This window comes from Bactrocera tryoni, chromosome 3 (genome assembly GCF_016617805.1).
Source record: "Bactrocera tryoni isolate S06 chromosome 3, CSIRO_BtryS06_freeze2, whole genome shotgun sequence".
NCBI classification, from domain to species: Eukaryota; Metazoa; Arthropoda; class Insecta; order Diptera; family Tephritidae; genus Bactrocera; species Bactrocera tryoni.
The window spans coordinates 57,203,422-57,222,512 of NC_052501.1; the positions used below are offsets into that span (position 1 = coordinate 57,203,422).

At 37.7% G+C, this 19,091-nt stretch overlaps 1 protein-coding gene across 2 annotated transcripts in view; it reads left to right on the forward strand.

The window, feature by feature from the left end:
* LOC120770839 (kinesin-like protein KIF12) overlaps positions 1-18,838 on the forward strand; it is a 66,975-nt gene extending 48,137 nt beyond the window's left edge. Inside the window, exons 6-10 of one of the 2 annotated variants that reach the window (XM_040098433.1) lie at positions 16,783-17,019; positions 17,074-17,683; positions 18,219-18,333; positions 18,414-18,637; positions 18,711-18,838. In XM_040098433.1, the coding sequence (XP_039954367.1) occupies positions 16,783-17,019; positions 17,074-17,683; positions 18,219-18,333; positions 18,414-18,637; positions 18,711-18,723 (1,199 nt within the window). In that variant the 3' untranslated portion in view covers positions 18,724-18,838. Of the gene's footprint in view, positions 1-16,782; positions 17,020-17,073; positions 17,684-17,853; positions 18,158-18,218; positions 18,334-18,413; positions 18,638-18,710 lie in introns of those variants that run through there. The other variant, XM_040098434.1, reaches the window with a different exon arrangement.
* The last annotated feature ends 253 nt before the right edge of the window (positions 18,839-19,091 follow it).

Here is a 19,091-nt window from a genome sequence, read left to right on the forward strand (position 1 = left end):
AAATGCGATGCATAGACTCACAGGAATAAGAGTAACAAGTGCTTTCCGAACTATTTCCAGCGAAACAGCTGAAGTACAAGCTAGTATGCCGCCCATAGACATCCAGGGTGACGAGCTCACGAGATTATATGAGCTATCAGCGCCAATTACAGAAATCCAAATGAGAGAAGAGAGAAAGAAGAGCGTAACTATATAGCAGCAACGGTGGCAAACCTCAACTAAATAACGATGGACCCACAGACTTATACTTGACATCCATACGTGGATAAGTAGAAACCATGGGGTCCTGGATTTTCACCTGACCCAAATAATAAGCGGGCATGGGTGCTTCAGAGGCTATCTATACAAATTTAAAAATGACGTAAGTTTGACTGCACTTATATGTCAGTGCTCTGAGAATTGGGAAGCTGTTCGCGAAGCGGCAATTTCCATCACGATAATACTAAGACAGCTATAGCAGAATAGGCATCAGTCCGTCCGTGCTATAGAGGAGACGTAAAATGTCATGTCACACCCATGAAATACTACCATATCTGGTTGTTCCGTGGGAGATTCTTGAGTTGGGAGTAGGTTAGGTTTAGCGGATTAAAGTCCCACACTCCGGCCTTAAAATGCTTATACTATAAAAAAAAAACATCGTGTCCGTAAACTTCACAAATTTCATTGGTGGCTTGAGTAATATTCTTCCCTTTTTATACAAAAATTTCAAAATATAGCGAATTTCTTCATTATTTTCACTCATTTTTGAACAGCTGTAACTTTTTCAACTTTCCGAATTTAATGGTTTTTGGTTAAAATCTCACCTTTCCAACACTATATGGTATGAGACAATGTGACAATGTGTAGCACTGGAGATATAAATTGCAACAACATCTATTGACAAAATACGGAAATACTTCTTCGACTACCCAATATTTAAAGTATAGTATATAGTAAAGGTTATAGTACATTTTGTAGATAATAAATATCAAAGGTTTATTTCATACTCAAAATTGGACATAGTGTTTGCAAACATAAAAAATCGCCACCTCTGTAATGTGTGTCTAATATACGGAAAAGCCTGAACTCTACTACTTAAAACCAATCGAGAGAGATATAGAGTTATTAAATCAAAAGTGTATATCTGTCCAAGCAAGCAATAACCTCACTAAAAATGCTAATATGGTGTATGAATTAAACTTGACATATATGTTCTTTGTGACATTAAGGAAGTATTTTAGGTCTTACTTCCACAAAACTGTATGATTCGAATGAAAATGCTATTATTGAGCATCAATTAAGCTATAATACCCAAAGAGATTATATACAAAGTTAGATGGAAATACTTGACTTAATATAATGTAGTTTGTTGGGCGTATATCGGGCAATCGCTTGATATTAATGAACCTCTAATTCATACATAATATTTTTATAAAAACGTTTTACAGAGAAGAGCTCTTGATTTTCATAAAATGTATAAGTCTAATATTGAGCAGTAGCCGAACAGGGTTCTTCCTTGCTTTTTTAATTAGTTTGCTCAATTTGAAATAGCGTGCTTTCTTTGCATTAAACACATTGCTCATACTAGGTATTAGGAGAAATGTGGATTTTATATGAATATGTCGTAATAATTGACAAGAACACGGTTTCATGTGCGATACCTTCCTGATTATTATATGGAAAGCATACATTACTTTTGTGCATTTACTCATTTTTAACTGTTACATCTTACATATTTTAAAGGTTTTTTTGCAAGGCGGAATAAAAAGGATTATATATGAGTTTTACGAATAAAGTTTTGAAAATCCACTAAGTTAAGCATGTATATTATGGCATAGTTTCATTGCCTCATTGGGCACAGTTTGGGTAGTTCCTCTTACAAATGTTCTATCACTTGAAAACCAATAGCTTAATTGCACGCTGCCGTGGACTATTTTTGGTTACCTATGTGTGGCATGTAGCGCCATCCTAGGTACATTCAAAGGTATATCATAATTCAATTAGAGCCAAATTAATCGTTTATTTATGATTATGTTTCACTGTAAATTTTGAAGGTTAACTAAATTTCATTTTGAAATACATAAGTCAACGACCTTAACTTTATTTGGATGCATTGATACTTCGTGAATTAGTGGGGTGTGGATGTTACTCTTCTGACCGTAGTTTTTACCATCGAGCCAGTTTGTCACTATTTCAACTGTTATCATCTTGACCACGTCTGTAGAGATGGCATGGGGTCGTTGAATTAAAAATTGTTTATCTCATAAACTAGTCGAGTAAACCACAAGAATACATAGAAACAAAATCGAACTACAAGCTTTACAAGAGCTTTCGTATACCTTTAAATCCAATCATACCTGGTGCACTTATCATGCGGTTATTTGGTGCCTAAACTATCCGAAACCAGTACATATCTATCAAATGCAGTAGACGCAAATATTCAAACTACACATGGTTGCTAATTTCATATTCGTAATGAGCCAATTTGAATTTGAAATTGATTATTAATTTTTTTTCTTGTACATATACATAAACAGGCTATTTTTATTAGTGTTATAAAAAGATCGCATCAGAATTTTATAACGGTTAAATACACACATACTATGTTTATATGGATGTGGTGCAGTAGAGGCCCGCTAATCCGGACACGGCCTAATCCAGATTCCACTGTAATCCGGACAGGGTTAAAAAATTCAAAATTTCTATTATGTCACTTGTAATCCGGACCGACATTCTCTATCCGTATTCTATAATCCGGATAACATATTTATTATTCACTACATTCACTTTTATGCTTGTTTGTTATAATAAACAAACAGAAATTTATAAATATTTTTTTTTAATACGAGTACATAGTTCTGATATGTCTTTGGTAATCCGGATTCCCTGATATTCCGGATAGGGGCCGGTTTTAATTGATCCGGATTAGCGGGCCTCTACTGTATGTACATATGTATATACATTGGAATTGCGTAATAAAAGAGACATCCATGAAAAATGTTTTTTCTATATATAAAACAATTTATAATTTAATTTATTGCCCTTAGCATTTCCAGTTTTAACCAAGAATTCATAAGCATCAGGATAGCGTAATGAGAGAAACCTTTTAAACCTTAGGCATATACCTAGGATAGGAAGATAGAGTTATGTGTAGGAGTTCATGCAAGGGCAGAAAGTTCTCTGATTGACATTCACTTGGAAGTGATCAGAAACGATTCTTATGTATGTATGCCATATGTAAGCTCAAGCCTCTAACGACTTCCGGCCTTAGACCAAGTATCCTCTGGATACCCAAAGAACATCCGTTTGAAGGCGAGCTAAGTGAGAAGGCGAAACATCCCTCCTAAGGATTTTGCGCTGGGTTTGGGACCCAATGAAAGATTACCAACAGCCTCAAAAGAGAAGCGAAAGTTCTTCAACATATCACTGATTTGCGCCCACGCCTCGGTGGAAGAGAAGGACCAAGTGGGTTGAGGCTGATCGACTTCGCCGTGACCCAAAATATTGTTATCTGTAGTACTAGATTCCAGCATAGAAAAATTCTCCAAGCTACCTGGCTGTCTCTGGATCGAAAAACCTCCAACCAGATCGATCAAGTTGCGATAGACGGAAGACACGTCTCAAGTACGTCGACAAACACAAGGAAGGTTCGACGCCGAGAAGCTGCAATCACAACTGGCAGCTGAGCAGTTTTTCTACTTGACTTGCACCCCTGCTCTCTGAGAGCACTCGTCAACAACTCGGTATAAGGGAACTGAATGGCAGTGAAAGCATAACACCTGAAGATGTCGAACCCGATTCTCCAATATATGACGATGGAGCAGAAGTTCCATTGCCGACCATAAAAAAGTTTGAAAGCAATTACCCGTCTGAAGAACAACAAAGCGGCGGGGGCCGTTGGATTGCCGGTTGAGCTATTCAAACAAGGTGTCGAAAAACTGATAGGAGCATACCACCTCTTCGTCGATTTTAAAGTTGTTTTTGACAGCACGAAAAGGAGCTGCCTCTATGCCGCTATGTCTGAATTCGGTATCCCCTCAAATCTAATATGGCTGTGTAAATTGACGCTGAGCAGTACCAAAGCTCCGTCAGGATCGGGAAGGACCTCTTCGAGCCGTTCGATACCAAATGATATTTCAGACAGGACGACTCTCTATCGTGCGACTTCTTCAGTCTACTGCTGGAGAAAATAATTCGAGCTGCGGAACTTAATCGAGAAGGTACAATTTTCTATAAGAGTGAACAGCTGCTGGCGAATGCCGATCATATTGATATCATTGGCCTTAACATTGTGCCGTAAGTTCTGCTTTTTCAGACTGGACAAGGAAGCAAAGCAAATGGGTCTGGCAGTGAACGAGGGCATATAAGAAATATCTCCTGTCATCAAACAAACAGTCGTCGAACTCGCGACTTGGCTCCCAAGTCACTGTTGAAAGTCATAACTTCGAAGTCATAGATAATTTCGTCTTTCTTGGAACCAGCATTAGCACCAACAACGAAGCTCAAAAGAATAACTCTTGCCAACAGGTGCTACTTCGGACAAAGTAGGCAATTGAGAAGTAAAGTCCTCTCTCGACGAACAAAAACCAAACTCATTATTCCCGTCGTGCTATATGGTGCAGAGGCATGGACCAGGGATAAAAGGATGCCCAACTTATTCCAGTGTGAGAGCGCCTCAAAATTAACGTTTTTTATAACAATTTCCATTATGGCCAGATCGGACAAAATAATTACTTTTGGGCATTTAAATTAAAAGAACCAACATTTGTAACGATATGGAGAAACCATTTAGATATTTTTATGGTATGTTAAAAGAAATGAATTTTGAAATTTAAATACCCAATAATATGATTTTAGCATGTTAGTTCTCATTCAATAAATGTTTTTAATCATTATCCATTGAAAATTAATACTATGATGCTTCACATTATAAAACGTTTCAGCAAATACATTCAAATTTCGAAAAGTTATTTAATTTTCATTGCTATACAATTTTTATGAGTGGTCTTGAACGATGTAACAAATCCCTCTGTTTACATATTTTTTTGGTAAGATTTCAATCGGGCCATCGCTCGTTTCCAATTGTTAAACGTAAAAATCTCCTGAACTCGATCAACTGCCAAAGTTCAGGAGGTTTTGAATTTCAATCATATATCTCACACATTGACCGATATTTTCGATCAAAACTCAACTGTACCTATAAGGGTACAAATATTCGGTACTTAAGGGCTTGAACAATTTTTGTTGCATTTGAACAATTTTTGCAAAGTTTTATCACGTTATATTAATTGCTTCTTGATTTCTTGAACTAAACTCTAAAACATTCTTACTCTTAACTCTAAGCCTAAGCCGTCCTCACTGCCGCTGCCGTCGTCGCTGTCGTTGCTATGTTTTGTCAGATGCAGTGTCAGCGAATCCCACGATTACGTCGACTTGCGTGTAGTGTAAGTCATCGCTTGTTTGCGCTATATTTGTACTGCGCCAGCGGATCCCACGGCTACGGTAGCTTGTGAGTATCGTTTTTTGTTGCTTGTCGTTGGATCATAACTCGGGCCGTTGGTCATGGACTGGGGTGGTGTTAATGTTCAGCATTGCCTGAAACGGATGTTAGGCAGACAATGCTGACTTGGTATTTTGGTGGTTTGCGTTTCGAGTTAACTCCTCCCTTCCTAAGTGGGAATCGTCCACGATTCTCTCGGTGACCTCTCTTACTAAGACATTCATTGCCTTTTTCGCGGTGTGTTTTTTATATTTGCTTAGAGCAAGTCGCAAGATTACTAGGATAAAGATTGATGCTATCGTTACTATAAAAAGCAATGTTGTTGAGTTGACTTCTCCTCGAAGAGCGCCAATATGGTTGATATTTTCCGCATTCATTTCATGAAGATAGTTCAAACTCAATGTCTCTATATGTCCTAAAAGATTGACTCTTTGAGCCGTTGCAGTGCCAGGAGTACGAGTAGGAGTATGATTTTGATTGTGATACTCGGTCCCATTTACCTTTACTAACTGATCGAAAGTCAAAAGGTAAGTACCGCTGACGGTTCTGCTATCTCCTTTTTTCAACCTCTATCGTTGCTGTGGCATTGTTGATAATGACAATGCCGTCATCGATTTCTTTGATGCCCTTATCATAATTGGTAGTAGTTGAACAATTTACTACAGCACCTGTGAATAGTTGCTGACAAAAAGTAGGGGTTGTTTGCTTCTTGCAAAAAGTTGCAAAAGTTGATTTTTCACATTTAACAGCATACGCTTCGTTTCCGCACTCAGCGACGGAATTAGTATCCCCAAAGTGTAGGACTCGTCCTTCGTGAGGCACGGCGAATAAACTATATTTTTTACAAACAATTTGAGGGATTGGATACTTAACTACAAAGTACAAATTATTCTTATTTTGTAAAGCCTTAATGCTAGACATTCCTATTATTTCTATTATCGTTATGTTAGTCGAGTGCTCATTGATAATATTATTGATATCACTATTATCTAATATTATTGGGTTCACTAGGTTCAACTTAGCTAGGGCTATTGAGATTGTGATTGATTGCAGTTCGAGGATTATTACTCTATTTCTTGCAAGTATTGTTTCGTAAAGATGACCTGTGCCTATTGCTTCCTTTCTTGTTGAGTTTATAATTGTGTTTATTGTTTGCGTGATTTCAAAGATTTTTTGCTGAATATGCGTATTAATTTTGTACTGTCTGTTATTAGAGTCAATGAGCATATCCTGTCTTAGTTGTAGTCTTTGGAAATCGTCAAAGTCAGGGGTGCCGGCGACGACTTTTAGTGCAGTACCTAAAAATTTTAAGCTTCGAGCCTGTCGATGGTGAATGTCAACGGTTCGAAGTAAAGTCTCGATGTATTTTATGTCTGCTTCTACTATTTTCTTCATGTGTGTCATTGGGAAAAGGTCCATAAATCCTGCCGTCTCGTCGTTCAATGTTGCATATAGTGTCAAGTTGGTAAGGTGCGTCAAATAACCGTAATGTTCCCATACTATTGCGTTTCCGCCCAAAATTGGGATGTACTTGGAGTTGGTGTAGTCAGTTAGCTTTTGTGTTAAAGTGGTCGTCAATAGGAATGTCGATATTATCCTGTAATTTAAAATACAAGACTTAACGTAATAAAGTGATTAATTAAGGTGGACGAAGGTTGTCTTTGTGGACCCTCCTCCCCTTTATAGGAACGGTGGTGCCTAGGTCCTGTTCGACTACTTCTTCTGTAAATAGTGTTGAGAGTTTATTGCCTAGCCTTCGATTAACTTTCACTAGGACCTTTTCGCGAACGTTATACGTCACATTCTTACGACCCTTATTATGGTATTCGCGATCACTGACCTGTGCTTTTTCGATACGATTTCGAACTAGTTCCGTAATGTTAGCTGAGCTGGGATGAAGGATGTCTATTGGTTTTTCGTGGGTTATTGAATGAATTGTCTTATTATATTCTATGGTGGCAAGCAAAATCAAGTCAACAGTGTCATCGAGATTTCTTTCTAGTTTTAGACACCTAACTATTTCAGTTAAGGTACTGTGAAAACGCTCCACTTGCCCGTTTGAGATGCTATGCAGTGGAGGGGCGTTGGCGATTTTCACATGTAATTTAGCAAAGTTGATTTTATAGCATTTGAGTTGAGTGACTTTTCGTTGTCACAGTATATAGTTTTAACGTTTGGAAAAATGTTTATTAGCTGTAGTATGGGTGGTTTTACGTCTATGATGGTTCTAGACGCGATTTTCTGCGCTATAGCAAATTTAGAAAACTTATCGACGCAAGTTAGAAAATATTTCTGGTCTGTGGAGGAAATATCGACGTGTAATATTTCACCAGGATTACATGGAACCGGTGTTGCCGCAATAACATGCTTCTTTGGATGTCTAATGTATTTAGACTTTGAACATATTCGGCAATTTGCTACTACTTCCCTTGCCTTTTTATTCATCTTCGGGAAAAAATAGTCAGCCAAGATCGCAAAATGAAATTACATGTCTGCTTTTTGAACCAAATATTATGAAGGTCTGTTTTGACTGCCTTTCGCTTTCTTGAAGAATTATCTGGTTTTTATAGCAATTTACGGGCTTATCCTCCGTCTCTATAGTGTAGGTCAGTGACTCCTTACTGTGCATGGTGGCGCAGTCGGAGCTGCAAACGTCAGAGGCTGGTGGTCAGTGTAGATATTCAACTGGTTAACACCTTACATATAGTTCCTCAAAGTGTTAAGAGCCCATACGATCACCAAGAGTTCTCTTTCATTTGTTGCCAAATGCTCTTCTCTATCTCTAAGTGTTCTTGAGATCATGGTAATGGGTTTTTTCTCTTGTGAAAGGACGGCCCCCAAACCCCTTGAGGATGCATCGGTTGTTAAGTCAAATGGTTTAGTGAAGTCGGGATATGCTAACGTGGCATCTTCTGATGCCAGAATTTCTCTAAGTTTATTAAATGCTTCTATACCTTCTGGTGCTAGTTGAATTTTATTTTTTTTTGGACTGTGTGGCACTTACTTTGCCCTTTTCTCCCTTTAGCATATCAGTCAGAGGTTTTGCAAGGCTGGAAAAATCTTTAATGAAACATCGATAGTAGCTAGCCAATCCAAGAAAGGAACGTAGTCCTCGAAGAGTGGTTGGCTGCTCATAACATTTGATTCCATTGACTTTATCGGGGCTTGTTTTCACACCTCCCCTTGAGACAACAAATCCAAGGTATTCTACATCGGTCTGGAAGAATTTCGATTTTTCGGCGGATATTCTCATATTTGCCTCATAGAGACTCCGCAACACCCATTCGATATCTTTCAAATAGTCTTCTGCCGTTTTTGAATAGACAATTACGTCGTCAACGTAAACATGACAGGTTTTGCCAATTTGCTCCCTGAGGACATCGTCGATTTCTCTCTGGAATATGCTTGGGGCGTTTCTTAGCCCAAAAGGTAAACGACAGAATTCATATTTACCGTTGTTAACGGAGAAAGCGGTTTTCTCTCTGTCTCTTTCTGCTAACTCGATCTGGTGAAACCCAGATTTAAGGTCGAGGATGGTAAAATATTGTGCACCTCTTAAGTTTGCCAAGATTACCATTGCGTTTGGCATAGGGTATTTATCTTCTTATAACTGTGACCTCATTCAGTTTCCTGAAATCAATCACAAGACGTTTCTTCCTATTTCCCGTTTGATCTACTCCCTTCTTATCAACGACCCAAATTCGGTTATTGTAAGGGGACCTTGAGGGTCGAATGATACCATTGACGAGAAGTTCAGCCACTTCTTTGTTTACAAAGTCGGCTACACCCATAGGATATGGGTAAAGTCTCGAGTAAACCTGTTCATCGGTTTTTGTTCTGATTGTACCAATTATATTAGTGTTGAAGGATAGTGACTCGTTAGGGTCACCAAACGCCTTATTTTTACTTTTGATAATTTCACAAAATTGCTCACGAACTGAAGATGGAATTTCTTCACTTTTTATGTCGATAAAGTTTACATTTTTACATTCATGGAACAAGAGCTTTTCAGTTCCAGAATCGTGCTTTATTGTACCCGTACTGAGGTCTATTTGGGCGTTTACCTGATTGAGCAAATCGAGCCCAATTATGCCGTCGAATGTTGTTATATTCGGAAGTATAAAGAAATCTGCAGTTACGCCAAACATCTTAATTCTACACTTTTTTGTTACAGGACTATTGCCGTGCAAAGACTTTACTATAAATGGTGTGGACGCTGGAATTATATTTTTTAGCTCAGGTATTGGTTTGATGTAATTTTTCGAAGCTTCTGTGTTCACTAATAATTTAATTTTTTTCCTCGATAACCTACTCCTCGCTCAATCCACGGGAGTAGGGACTTCCCCCTAAAAAATTCAATTGCTCCTCCTCGAGATCTTCAGCTTCATCTTCGGCTTCCTGATTATAAGTTGCCTCACTAATCTTTTCTTGATTTAAGGTATTAATGCGTGGCATCTTTGGTCCAGTAACCCTATCTGAATCTGCCTGCCGTTTTCCCTGCTGTTGATTTGAACTATAACCCTGTCTACTCTTACTTTGATTCTGTTGTTGTTATTGGTTGGCTCTCTGTGATGGTTCCCTACGCCAATTAACATTTTGTCTTAGTCTTGAAACCGATGGGCCAACGTCCATGGGGGTCACTTGTTCTTGCTTGTTAGTCCTAGTATAATTTTTCCTGTGCTGTTTATTTGCAAAATGCGGAATTTTTTTGTTGTTGTTGCATCTTTTTCTCCGAATTATTGTTTATTCCTAGTTTATATTGGTCTTCAATAGACGTTGCGAAATTTGAAGCAAATAAGTACCTTTCCCTATTTGACTCCACCTCCTGGGCTAACGCCAGAGCGCTAGGTAGGTCTTTAGGGCGAGAGGCAAATAGTATGTCACATAAAGGTCTTTTAAGGCCTGATATAAAAACTCTTAAAGCGTCCGCTCTATATTTTTCGCAAATTGATTCTGATACTTGACCCTCATGGGTCATTATGGTTTTATTCGTGAGGAGAGTTAATATTTTCTCAACCTCGTCGAAATATCGAAGCACAGATAGGTTACCCTGTCGTAAGGTGGATAATTGTTGTTCGATTAAATATATCGGTCGTTTGTCTGCGTACGTAAATTCTAGTCTCGCTATTAATGCACCATACCATTGCGCAATACGGCGAAGTCTCCGGGCCTTTCCAATCTCGCCAATAAAAACGATAATGGCTGGATCTGGTTTACCAACTATTCAAAATAAAATTATAGATTCTTCGCTTCAAATTCTTGCGAAAACGGCTGAGAACACCAACCCATTACTAAATACAACTATCACGCATGCCACGAAAAAAAGAAAAATTCCAAGAATACAATCGGCTATTTCGAGATGCTTAAGTTTCGCTGCAGAAAATAATATTTTACGTAACGCAACACGCAAATTCACCACTCGACATCCTCCCTGTCTGATCAATGATAAAATACTACAGAATAAGCTTATGTTTTTGTCCAAGCAAAACACACCAAACGAAGTCTTTCAACAAACCTTTGCTGAACTGGAATCTAATTACACAAATAATGGCTGGAAGTTATTGTTTACGGATGGCTCCAAGTCCACCGATTCCACTTCGTTAGCAGTTGTCACTGCCACAGGAGAAATTATTTGCAATTGGCTTCTTCCCTCAACGGCCTCTGTATTTACCGCTGAAGGATCTGCTATCCTTCATGCAGTTAATTACGCAAAAAGACTAAAGGAAAGTTCCTCATCTGTACAGACAGCAAATCGTGTATGTCTGCAATAACGTCTCCTTCCAATCGCAATCCCATAATAGAAGTTATCAGAGACGCGGTCATTGGTGCCCCCCAGAAAATCCAAGTAATGTGGATCCCTGCCCATGCTGGTATTACAGGCAACCACTTAGCAGACCTCGCTGCGAAAAATGTAGCCAAGACTCCTGCCTTAACATACTACGTCTCATCCAAGCAAGACATTCTTAACCTTATTAAGCACAAAAGGCATCAAAAACACGCAAGCGAATGGAAAACATTTAAACATCACTACGCGGTCATAAACCCAGCCAGAAATCGTATAATCTACTCGTCAACAGTTCCAACTAGCGCAATGAAGACATATACTCGATTAAGGATTGGACGCACTATCATAACACATGCCCATTTACTATCGGGTAAAAGCCCATCCATTTGCCCCCTTTGCGATGACACCGCTACTATCAAACACTTACTCACACTCTGTCCGATGCTTCACCCAACAGCCCACAACTCTGGCAACATTGATCTCATGAAACTACTAAGTGACCCTTCAGAAAAAAACGTGATGATTGTATATAGATTCTTAAAAACCAACGATTTGTTAAAATATATTTAAGCAACTTACATCTTTACTAACCCTTAGCAATTAGAATTTTTCACCTAGTTATAATTACAAGACGGCTGAAGGCCTCGTAGCCAGTGCTGCGTTTATGTATTTATATAATAAAACTATTTTTGTTATAGAAATTATTATAAAAAAAAAAAAAATTGTTGTTTGATTAAATATATCAGTCGTTTGTCTGCGTACGTAAATTGTAGTCTCGCTATTATTGCGTCGAAATTTAAAACAGTGTTGAAGGATGCCAAAATGGCATCAGCAGAAGCTTTTATTTTATTTCTAATTATACCTACTGCTTGGTAGTGTCTAGAGCTTCCCTGGTAACTTCTGAAAACTTCGTAAGATGTATAGGCAGCTTGTCGCCAAGACACATATGTATGTACTGATTTGCCCGTCAAATTCTGGTAAGGATTTTACCAGATCAAGGGGTTCGTCACACTTTACATTCGGTAATATTTTTACCGGTTGGTATATTTTTGGCGTTTGACCAGTGGTCAATGTATGTAGTCATTTACTCCGTTAATCGTTGGAGCTTAACCTCGAAAGTCTGTCTTTGTTGTTCAAGAGCGCTTGAGACGGCTGCTTGAACCACTGCGGTTACCTGATTTGAATCCATTTTACTGGTCACCTGTAGTTTAATAATTCTTTCTAAGAGGTTTTCTAATTCTGAGTCACTCATAGACTTGGAAATTAAAATTGAATAGACTTGTAACCGTTCCTATAGTCGAATCAATCAATCACACTCTTTTGTTGACATGGCTACATAATTTCAGTTATTTATTACAATTTTCTTCACAAATTCTGTTTCTAAACACAATGTTTTTGGGAAAATACTACACTGTTTCTTTTTTATTAAACTCTCGAAAATTTGTTTCACAAAATTTTATGATTAGCTCCTTAGTTTTAATTCAAAAGAAATTATAATGTTTTTATTTTAATAAGCACTCTACTTACAATACTCGAAACATGTTTTTTATTATAAACTGCTTTCTGATGAATCCTCGGATCCTTGGAGTCCTTGTAGGATACGTTTTTAAAGATTGTAGCGATTCTCTGTGAGTCCTTGTAGGATACGTTTTTAAAGATTGTAACGATTTTTTGTGAGTCCTTGGGACCCTTGAAGTCATTAAAGACACTCCACCGCAAAATACCTTGGTGATTTTTACTTTCTGAAGAATCCTTCGTATCTTCTTTACCCGGTTGGGCGCCAATTATTTTTAGGCACTAGTGCGCTTTATTCAGGCTCGATCAGAACTAAACTCTAAAACATTCTTACTCTTAAGTCTAAGCCTAAGCCGTCGTCGCTGTCGTTGCTATGTTTTGTCAGATGCAGTGTCAGCGAATCCCACGATTACGCCGACTTGCGTGTAGTGTAAGTCGTCGCTTATTTGCGCTATATTTGTGCTGCGCCAGCGGATCCCACGGCTACGGTAGCTTGTGAGTATCGTTTTTTGTTGCTTGTCGTTGGATCATAACTCGGGCCGTTGGTCATGGACTGGGGTGGTGTTAATGTTCAGCATTGCCTGAAACGGATGTTAGGCAGACAATGCTGACTTAGTATTTTGGTGGTTTGCGTTTCGAGTTAACTTGTACAACAGAGTGAAAGAATCAAGTGAAATTTAAAATTGTGCTATATGGGAAGTAGGCGTGGCTATTTTCCGATTTCGTTCATTTTCATGCCATAATATAGATATCCCGAGATATGGGATTCCACCCAGAAACCACTCCCATCGTCCAATTTCACATCGGCTCCCATAAAACCATTGTATGGGAAGGCTATTCTTGATTTTCGTTTTAGGTAGTTTTAAACAGTACTGTTATAGGGGGGGTGAGCGGGGATATCTTCCAATTTCATCCATTTTCACACTGTCGATAGAAGGTCTTGTAATATTTGTGCTTTGGTTATTGTACGTTTATTGGTTTAGGAGATATGTACATATGTATGTACATTAAACTTATTAAAGGTAGAGGCCACACTCACTTTTCCAAAAAATTTTACCCACAGCTGCCCCTTGATACTGCGATCCCCTGTGCCAAATTAGAGTTTTATATCTTAAGGGATCGTCTCACTGTGCGGAAAAATCACTGAATTTCGCTATTTTTTTAATGTTGAAATTAACTAATCAGTCCGGTTTTTAATAAAAAAATACATTCGTGACGAATACAAAATGATATTTTATGCTTATTTGATGGGTGTATATTAGTTAAATAAATTGTTGAAATGACACGTAAAGAAAGGTTCTGTACGATGTTCGCGATTGCGACCGCAATTTTGACATAAAACAAAGATTTCATAAAGATTATTAATCTTTTTTGATAAAATGGTAGCGGTTTGACAAAAAGGATCGAATTTGGCCCTTTTATTCTACAGTTTTTCGCTGAAAAAAATAGGAAGATTTCAAAAACAAAGCTTCCATAGCGCCAAAAAGAAGGGCGTTAAAAATGTTATCTCCAAATTGGACCATTCTGAAAAAAAAACGCGTTTAAAGATTGGAGTCGCTGCGTTCCCCACTCTGTTCCCTTTCTTTAAGAAACACTTTAGCGACTGAATTAATTTGAACTTCAATTTCAAAATTTGAAAGAATGTTTATTACGGAATATACTATCCGATAATGTAACAGAAAAAAAAAAATTACGCATATTTCTCTTATCTACGAACTCGTATATCATCAAGATATCCTAATCAGCGTTTGAAAAACTACGCTACTCTCGTAGTATTTCATTTTACTCTTGCTACCGCTCTCACTTTGTTGGGAGTTATTCAATTATTATCTAATTCACTTTATTAATATATTTCTTAAAATATTTGATTTTAGATTTATAAAGTCACATGACGCAACAAGTGCCAAAATGATTTGCATAACATTTTTTTGATTGAATTATTCAATTAATTCAAATATTATGATAGAAAATAGCAAAAAAGAAAAAAAAACAACAAACACATGCGGGAGCTGTAGCACATGAAAATTTTCATTAGCTCTTCTGTGCTACCGCTTCCAATTTTTTGCTACCGCTACGCCAGAGCATAGCGCAGAATTTAATTTTTTGCTCCCGCTCCAGCTATAGTTTTTTACCTAACAAAACTCGGAGCAGAGTAGAGCACATACTTTACATTGTTATGATAAGGCTATGCTGTGGCTCCAGACAAAGTGAGAGCAGTAGCGATAGCATAGCAATAATTTTAGAAATTTTGCTGCTACGGAGTAGTAAATGAGAACCCTGATCCTAATTATAACCTGAACAGGGTATATTAAGTTTGTCACGAAGTTTGTAACACCAAGAAGGAGACCCTGTAAAGAATAACGTACATATGTATATATAAATGATCAGTATGTTGAGCTGTGTCGATTTAGCCATGTCCGTCTGTCTGTCTGTCTGTCCGTCTGCCTGTCTGTCTGTCCGTCTGTCCGTGTGGAAAACTTTCACATTTCACAATGTATTTTCACAAAAGTTGGCACAGGTTATTTTCTAAGGCAAAAATGTAATCTCCGAAGAAATTGTTCAGATCGATTAACTATAGCATATAGCTGCCATACAAACTGAATGATCGGAATCAAGTTCTTGTATGGAAAATTTTCACATTTGATAAGATATATTCACGGAACTTGGTATAGATTATTTTCTAAAGCAACAATGTAATATCCGAAGTAATTGTTCAGATCGGTTAACTATAGCATATAGCTGCCTTACAAACTGAACAATCGGAATCAAGTTCTTGTATGGGAAACTTCCTCATTTGACGATATATCTTAACGAAATTTGGTATGAGTTATTGTTTATAGAAATAATGTAATATCGGAAGAAATTGTTTAGATCGGCTCACTATAGCATATAGCTGTCATACAAACCGAACAATCAGAATCAAGAGCTTGTATGGAAAACTTTCGCATTTGACGTGGTATCTTCACGAAATTTGGCATGGATTACCGCTTAAGATAACAGTATAATCTCCGAAAAAATTGTTTAGATCGGATGACTATAGCATATGTATAGCTTCCATACAAACTTAACACATGGTTACTAACAGAAATGCACCTGTGAAGGGTATTTAGCTTCGGTGCAACCAAAGTTAACGTTTTTTCTAGTTTTTATTCAAGTTACAACTTGCACGGACGGGCGGAAAGACAAACGGACAGTCACCCGAATTGCAACTTTTCTCGTCATCCTGATCCTTTATACACTCTTTCCAGAAAGTATCGGGAATTCTTCATTTAAAACTCTCATTTATATACAGTAGAGGCCCGCTAAGACGGACATGGCCTAATCCGGATTCCACTGTAATCCGGACAGGGTTAAAAACTCAAAATTTCTATTATGTCCCTTGTAATCCGGACCGGCATTCTCTATCCGTATTCTCTAATCCGGATCACATGTTTATTATTCACTACATTCGCTTTTATGCTTTATTGGTTTAAGTTTTTTTTGTTTCATTGGAACATGTTTATTATTTGTTATAATAAACAGTTCTGATATGTCTTTGGTAATCCGGATTTCCTTATATTCCGGATAGGGGCCGGTTTTAATTGATCCGGATTAGCGGGCTTCTACTGTAGAAGGCAGGTAAATTTTTTTCTAGGTTTGTACAACTATCCTTAATTATGATGCCAAAAATTAGCGCGATCTGTCAACAAGTATGTTTACTGCAGCTGTTTATGTCAGTCCACCTCAGCTCTCGCGTCGAATTTGTTTTGATGTCTTCAATTAACACAAAACGGTTTCCCAGGAGCGATTCTTTGAGTTACAAGAATAGCCAGAAGTCACATGGTGTATTTATACATATTACCCTATATCTATCTCGCTTAGTTTCAGGTGATACGTACACCAGTTAGGATGGACTCGTTTGTCCATCCGTGCAAAGCCGGGACGAGCTGCTAGTTGTTTATAAAATAAAGCTTCCAAAGTCGTACGAAGTTTACAAGATAATGTTTTATTTCTGCTCTTCCAGGGATGAGAAACCGCGCTGTTGGATCCCATGCCATGAATGATCACTCGTCCCGATCGCATACCATGCTCACGGTGCATATTATTTCAGAGCAACAAACCGACGGTGGAGTTTTTATTTCAAAGCATGGAAAAATCAACTTTGTAGATCTGGCTGGCAGCGAACTCACCAAGAAAACGCTTAGTGAAGGCAAGACTCTGGAAGAAGCTAATAATATAAACAAAAGTTTGATGGTTTTGGGTAAAATCATTCAATTTCAACTATGCGACAAGCACTTACCTCTTTTATTTACAGGTTATTGCATTGCATCACTGAGCGACGGCAAAAAAAGATTTGGTCACATTCCCTACCGGGATAGCCAACTAACTAAATTACTCGCTGACAGTTTAGCTGGAAATGGCGTTACGCTCATGATCGCTTGTGTATCTCCAGCGCAATATAATCACGCCGAGACCTTGAACACTTTACGTTATGCGTCAAGAGCCAAACGTATTCGCACGAAACCTGTCATTATGATGGATCCACGTGAGGCACTCATTCTTAGCCTAAAACGTGATATAAACGCTTTAGTAATGGAAAATGATCACCTCAAATCCGCACTCAACTTGCACCATGAATCACTCAAGACTCCGAATGACATACACCAGAATGGAGAATTATTGGAAAAGCATCTTGAGCGTGTTGCCACCGGTGGCATGGCAGTACCAAAAGTTGATTTGGAACGATTGGCGGAGCTGGATGGAAATGAACTAGCCGAACTAGTGAAATTATATATGCAAGAGAACGAAGCATTACGACAGGAAAACAATCACCTATTTACAGTGCGCGAAACCATAATCAGGGACCAAGAAATTGTATGTCGCGAGAATGAACGATTGTTAAAAAAGCTTGAGGATGTTAATAAGTGAGTTCGCACTAAATTCATATGTGTATATATCATATAGTATTTATTTAAATATACTTGCATACATACTCACACATGTCGGCGCACAAACCTACGTACATATGTACATATCTACAATATATTTTTATTCTATGTCCGTGCTCATTGTTCTTCTTCTCCTCTCGTTTTAGATCGAGATTCGAGATGTCGAGCAATGAGCCGGACATATATTAAACAGCCAGTAAAACAAAAACAATGATGACCCGCACAAAAAAACCTTTAGCATACTCTTATACCATATACATACTATATATTCACAACCATACATATATACATAATTTTCTAAACCAAAATTGGAATATAACAACGACCATATGTATGTACATCATGTCCTCAAGAGATATGTATTTGTGTTGTGTTAGCTATAAGTAGATGCGTTTGTATATTTTTTGAGCTATTTTTTAGTTTATTAGAAATAAACTAATTAAAAAAACATTTGGAAATATTAATAATTTTCGTGACAAAGATGAATTTACTGATTATCACTCCTATCAAGGGTTTGTGTGCGTTCACCTCTAATACCCGCGCGTTCCGCAATAACGGCCGACTCTGGGAATGGCACAACAAGATCCGAGATTTGGACAAATCCTCACGATGTACCTATCCATCAGGTTAGAATCAATTTCAAAACTGTTTTAAATGCATATTGTATATTAATATCAAAATAAAATCGTGTTTTTCATGAATAAAGCGCTCTACTGAAATGGAAGGCAGGATATCGGAGAATAAAGATAAGCGCTCTGATGAGGATCAACGTATAATCGATCAACAACGCATTGCAAAAAATATTATGTTAATGGCCAGTTCATTTCCGAAAAAGCCTGATGAGATAAACAAAGAAGGATACCAAACTGAAGAATGGAAAATGTTACTAAACGACAGACCGAAAACACCCCAAGCAGATTATATGCCGGAGTAAGCTACTCGTTAATTCACCTTTTGTAGCAACCTAATTAATAATTTTCTGGATCGTATTTCTCTATTGCAGCATGCTTATGTGAACAAATGCACATGACAGTTAATGCCGATATACTATATATGGATGTGATACATAGATTTGGTGTACAAAACATCGTCTATTAAGTACAAAATGAAAATACCTGAAAATACTTAAAAGCTAAATATATACATATATGTTCATATGTATGTACATATATATAGATATCTATCTATATTACAAGGTGCGTTCCAAAGTAAACAGGCCTTTTTGAATCTAGCGCCCCCTGGTGGGCCGCCATCTATATGTGCGTTAGAATCTGCTATCTTTATCGATTGTCCAGAGAGAATTTCATAACATTTCATCAATTAGAAATGAAGTTATTGCGTTTTAAGTGTCATTATGTTTGTGTTATCGATGCGAAAATGAGCT